General features: G+C 55.3%; 1 protein-coding gene across 1 annotated transcript in view; it reads right to left on the bottom strand.

Annotated features, from left to right (window-relative positions):
* Nucleotides 1-2,292: 2,292 nt before the first annotated feature.
* The window catches only part of Ccr9 (C-C motif chemokine receptor 9), a 14,178-nt gene continuing 10,328 nt past the window's right edge, over nucleotides 2,293-6,142 (bottom strand). The window contains exon 2 of the mRNA XM_010624388.3: nucleotides 2,293-3,589. Coding sequence (XP_010622690.1) covers nucleotides 2,501-3,574 — 1,074 coding nt within the window. The 5' untranslated portion in view covers nucleotides 3,575-3,589 and the 3' untranslated portion in view covers nucleotides 2,293-2,500. The remainder of the gene's footprint in view (nucleotides 3,590-6,142) is intronic.

Raw genomic sequence — 6,142 nt, forward strand, 5'->3', positions numbered from 1 at the left:
TGGATATTCTGCATGTGTGACTGTCCAGACAGATCAAATCTTACCAACTAAGCTGACTACCTCAAGCTGACTACATGTGTGATGTGATATATTGACTTAAAGTTGCTTTAGTTTAAGTCTCATTTAAAAAGCCAACTTGTTAATGACAAAAACATGACAAAATGACAAAAACATGTCGTATTTCATTTCTGAACTTTCATATACAGGGGTGAAGTAAAACGTAGTTATTTATTAAGGGCCTCCTTTGTCTTCAGGTCAGAAGTATTCACACGGTCTCCTTCCGAGGAGTGTGGAGCGGGAATCTAGCTCCTCGCAGATCCGCCTGTCGACTCTTTCAACATTTTCATTATCGCCATTAACCTGTTACTGAAATTGAGTTTAATTTAAAAGTAAAATTCTAATTAATGCTACCATTTTTATCTGTCATGTTTAGGTAATCATTTGAAAAGCAAACACTTTACCAACAAAGGATAGCTCAGATCTTTAAAACGCGAGAGTTGCAGCCGTCCCTGACCCCACGTCCATGTGTGTTGGGACTGGGACGTCCAGCAGTGACAGCGGGTGCTAGAAGTTCTTGTGAGTGGGTGTGTTTCCTGGGCACTGGGGTGCAGTGCAGCACCGCCAGTTCTTGTGGCGTCCCCTCATTTCTGTTCTTAAGAACCACAGGGGGAATGGAGTCCCCGGCACTTTTTCTAATTAAAGTAAAGGACCTTGTCCAGAATGTCATTGCCCTTGACACTCGTGCTGTCTGCATCACAGTGCTCAGGATTGGTTCCCCTGTTCCTCTTTCATCCACCCCCCACCTCAGCCCCACTGGGCCTGAGATGGGATGCTAGGACCACGGTGTCACAGGGGCTTGGAAGGGCAAAGCCGAGCTCCACTGTGCCCGTCCACCTGACCACGTTTCTTTATTTTTCCGAGTTCTCGGGAGGGCAGACCCTGGGTCTTCTCTTAGAGATGACAATCACGTGGGTGATCCTATGACATGGGGATGGTGTCCTCCCTCTGACAACAGACTTGGTCTGTTGTACTGGGCCCACCTGGTGTGCTGCTCCCGGACCTGCCTTTCCTACCACCCACTGCTGTGTCAGCCACCCATGGTGTTGGGTTCATGAGCCCCCATGTTGCCCCTTGGTCCTCCCTGGTCCTGGTCTGTGTTTTAGGCGTGGCAGGGAGAAGAAGGCTGACATCAGGGGCCGGCGCTTTTGTGTTCCCTTTGGGCAGAGACAGCGTCAGGACTGAGACAAACACACCCCACACCACCCCACAATCCTCTGTGCCCTGGAGAAACTGGACACTTCCGCTGACGAAAGCAGAAAAGCCTGGGGGTTTATGCACTGTTCCAACTGCCTGACTGAAATCCCATTTGACTAATTGAGGATAACTTAAGAAGTAAATTTGTCCAGAGAAAAGATTTAAAAAAAAAAAAAAAAAGCTGTTCAGCCAAGATAGTTTTATTGGAGGTTTTATTTCCTTAACCCCTTCTCTTGCTCTTCCCATTCATGATTTGTCTATTTGATCTCTTAATCACATCCACTTAAAAAATACTAAGGGCAAAGAAAGGAGCAAGCAATGAATGTTTTAAAATATACATTAAAAAGCGTGCTTGCAATGTCTGAAGTGTTTTCCAATGTGATAAATTTGCCAAATAGTTAAAACAAAGACACAGCGCAAAAGTCAGCTATAGTACATGTTTTTTTCAGCCTAATGCCTAGAGTGAAAAGCTAACAAAAAGCAGGCAGTGTGGAGGAAGAAAAGAAGCACATGGCAGGCCTCCCGCCGGCAGCCTCGGACGAGAGCAACAGAGCCAACCCCGCTTCTCGGGCACAGGCGGGGCGGTCTGGTCGCGTAGCGGCACCTGCTCAGGCACCAGCGGCCAAGCTGAGTCCTTGGCCAGATCAGCAGGACCGGAGGTGCAGTGGGAGCCCAGACTGTGGCTTGCTGGTGGGGTCCGTTGTCCACCGGCTCCCTGACTGGTCCTGCACTTGGCTTCTGAAGAGTAGGAAAGACCTTCAAGGACCAAAGGCGCCAGAGGAAAGGGACCTGGTGTTGTTCGGACAGCTTCTAGGGGGAGCATCTGTGGGAGCTGGCTGGGCTCAGACTCGAACCCGGGAGGGAAACAACGTCCGGGGCGGACGCGTCCAGTAAGGCTCTGCTGTCGCGACTGCTTCTTGGTCCCCTCGAGAGAGAAGCAGCACCAGCTCTGAAGCCGGGACAACTCCCAGAGCCCCGAGACCCCCGAGGCTGCTTCCCGCCGGCGGTGTGCATGCTTGGGCAGTGCGGCCTCAGGCCTCGCGGCTGCTGCTCTGTCCTCCGGAAAGTGCGGCCTCCAGAGCAACTCTGGTTTGGCAAGTTAAGGCTGAACGTGACGGTGCTCTCCAGAGTCACCCCTTTCTGCGTTTCCCCCTCACTTCGTCCCTACCCTCTTTGTTCCTACCGGTCCCTCCGTGGGGGACGCGGGACCTGCCTGTCCCAGCACTGCCAGAGGACGTGGCCTCCCTCACAGGGACAGCGCCCCCGACGTCGTCTCCAGCAACATGGACGACAGCTTCAGGCTTCCCTGCCGCCTCGTGTAGGAGACCCACTGGGCCTGGCTGATGCACCCCAAGTTCCTCAGGGTTTTCACCAGATCCCGGCGGAACCGCTCCCCGACGAAAACATAGAGAACGGGGTTCAGGCAGCTGTGGAGGAAAGCAAGGGTCTGAGTGACCTGGAGACAGATGTCGACGTTGATGGAGACGGCGCAGCTGGAGATGAACGCGGCGTAGGCGTCTGCGGTGCGCAGCAGCAGGACGCAGCTGTAGGGGGCCTGAGACAGGACGAAGGCGGTGAGGACGGCGGTGGTCACCTTCAGGGCCTTGTGCTTGGACGACCTCTTGGCCCGCTTCAGGGTGTGGATGATGATGGCGTAGCAGAAGGCCATGACCAGGAAGGGCAGGAAGAACCCCAGGATGACCTTCAGGGTCAAGACCGCGAACTTCACCCTGGCGCTGTCATCCCTGGGGTACACCATGGTGCAGGCGGCCGCGCCAGACTCCCTCTTGACTTGGCTGTACAGGATTTCCGGGATGCAGAGCGCCGCGGCCAGCGCCCACACGGCACAGCAGACCGTCTTGCTGTACACGAGGCGTTTCCGCCTCCAGATCTGGGCCTTCATGGCCTGCGCGATGGCGATGTACCTGTCCACACTGATGCACACAAGCAGCAGCGCGCAGCTGTAGAAGTTCATCCGGAACAGCCCGTTGACCGCCTTGCACATGAAGGTGTGGAACTTCCACTGGTCGGCCGCGGCGATGGCCCAGAAGGGCAGGGTGGCCAGGAAGAGCAGGTCAGCGACCGCCAGGTTCAGGAGGAACGTGTCGGTCATGGTCTTCACTCTCGCGCAGTACCAGTACACAAGGACAACCAGGCTGTTGCCCACGGTGCCCACGACGAACACGAGCCAGTACAGGGGCGGGAGGAAGTGGCTGGCAAACTGCCTGACGTTGGTTTTCTTGCAGAAGAGGTCGGTGAGGTTGAAGGTCATGTAATCGTCCACAGGGGATGTGGAGTCGTAGCTGTAGTCCCCAGACATGTTGGATAGGAGGCTCTGCAGGGGACACAAGGGACACAAGATGGCACTCGGTCAAGGACAGTCTTTCGGGGGTCTTACCTGGTGGACCCCTCCAGCCCCAGGAATCTGTGATGAGGCACAAGACACACGTGCACGGAAGTAGGGATCCCCGACATCGTCCTGGGTGCCCTCCGGGAGCGTCACCCGAAGCCCTGTGCGCTGGAACCGTGGTCCCCGGGGTGGCAGTGCTGGGTGGCAGAACCTCCCAGAGGTGGGGCTCGGGGGGTGTGGTTGGACACAGGACGTCACCCTCAGAGGGGCCAGTGGCGTCCTCTTGGGACCCCAGGTAGTTCCTGCGACAGCAAGTCGTCCGTCGCACAGCCCCACTGGGGCTTCCCACACACTGCTTGTCCTGTGGCTGCTCGTTCCTCCCCTGCGTGCTCCACCATGGTGTCACCTGCCACGTTGTGATGTGGCCAGAAGGCCCTCACCAGGGCTGAGCTGATGGGCTTGCCCGATGTTGGACATTTAACCTCCAAACCTGAGCTGAATGAACCTCTTCTCTATCAATTATCTAGCATCAGCATTTGTTACAGCAACAGAAAATGGCCCCATACAGGTTGTGAATAAATATTCCACAAATGTTAGTGGAGCAGCTACTGCAGGGTGGTTACCAGGCTGGGCACTGAGATGAAGTGGTAAATAAGTCAGACACATTTCCCATGCTCATAGGACTTCACTTATTCCCGAAGGGCCTGGTTTTGTGGTTGCTGGTTCATGTTACTTGAGATAGGGCCTCACAATGTAGCCCAAATTGGCCTCGAGCTCATGGCAATCCTCCTGCCTCAGCCTCCCAAGTGCTGGGATTACAGCATGTGCCACCACACCCAGCTCACCCATTTTCCATAGTTTCCAGGCCCAGAGCTGTCCCAGAACTCCGGCTAGGGAAAAAGGAAACAAGGATTGGAGATGAAGGCCTGCGCTCTGTGTCCCTGGATCAAACCCAGGTGAGAGAGTGAAGAAAGCAGGGGTGGGCAGAGGACAAGAAGGCACCAAGTGAGGGGCAGCGGGCCCCTCCAGCCAGCACCCCCAGGCTCTCACTCGGCTCCAGACTCCACGGGGCGCCGGCTCTCTCTCCTGCCCTGGCTGACATCCCTGCCAAATGCCTCTCTGCATTTCTTTCTCCTCAAGCGAATGCCATAGCTGTTCAATCATCTGGCTGCGTTTGGGCTAGAAGTCGCCCCAAAGCCGCATGAGACTTTTTTTTATTTTGTTTTGTTTTATTTTTTGGTGCCGGCGATCGAACTTGGGAATTTGCACTTGCAAAGCAGGCAGCAGCACCACTGAGTTAAATCCCCGGCCCAGACTTTTAAAATTTTTTCCTGAATAGCTAGTAACTATTCAGGCACAAGTATTTAGTTTGTAACTTAAATATTCATCTTGCAATAATAAAAGACTCCCTGCCTCCGGTTAGCTGGGTTTCTCTGTCTGCATCCCTTACAATTTCTGTTGGTTCCTTACAGATGCGACCAGCTTTTCCGGAGCCGTGTTTTGGGTGGGACACTAGGGTTAAGCCCTGGAGAATCTCCATACCCTCTTATGTCATTTTCTGCAGAGTTCGCAGTCCTCCCGTGTCCACGAGAGCCTCCTAAAATGCCCTGCCAAATTGGTTTCGAGTCAATTGTGCAGAGCACAGCAAAGTTGCAGGGTTCTTCAGAAGGCGTCGAATTCTGATGAACAACATTTCCTTAGCCTCACTGGGCCTGTCGCACGTGTGTACACATGTGCACACTTATTAGACATCAGGCCACGCTGACTGGCGGACAGCAGGCACCAGGCAGGAGGAGGCTGCTATCTCCCGAATTCTGAAGCTCACGTCCTCTGAGTCCTGGCTGGCAGGAAGTAGGAGGAGAATCCCAAGTACCCAGGAGACTGGGCCACACCTGGGAAAATTGGACATTGAGTGGTGACTCCGCCCGTCGTGTGTGACAAGGGAAAGTCCTGCTGCGGAGAGAGGGGCCCTGGAGGACAGCACAGGGCCGCTGGAAGTGCACACGACTCCGAGAAGCTGGGGGATCTGTGCCGATGCAGCCACCCCGTCCCCACTGCAGATCTCCCCAAACCGGGGCCACCGTGTCGGGAGGAGGACCCCACGGGGCGCCTGCTCCAGGGACGCAGACCTGGCCAGGGACATGCGTTTCAGGGACGAGGCTGGGGGAGGGAGAGGGAGGCAGGGTGCCCTGGGCAGCCCTTGAGCCGGCTGGCTGGGCAGGGGTGGAGGACTGGGGCTCTAGCACAGGACCTGGCTGTCGGTCACGGAGCCCTGCAGCATATTTTAAAGCAGTTTCATTCGCATACATCAAGTGCAGTTTACACCAGCTTTGGCCAACTTTGCAAGCAACCGGGGAGAAGCCGCTCAGGCTCTGTCCCGCCTCACACCAGAGGGACGAGGCGGGGAGGGAGAGGGAGGCAGGGTGCCCTGGGCAGCCCTTGAGCCGGCTGGCTGGGCAGGGGTGGAGGACTGGGGCTCTAGCACAGGACCTGGCTGTCGGTCACGGAGCCCTGCAGCATATTTTAAAGCAGAGTTTC

This window comes from Fukomys damarensis, unplaced genomic scaffold (assembly GCF_012274545.1).
Source record: "Fukomys damarensis isolate Sample0158 unplaced genomic scaffold, DMR_v1.0_HiC HiC_scaffold_12, whole genome shotgun sequence".
NCBI lineage: Eukaryota > Metazoa > Chordata > Mammalia > Rodentia > Bathyergidae > Fukomys > Fukomys damarensis.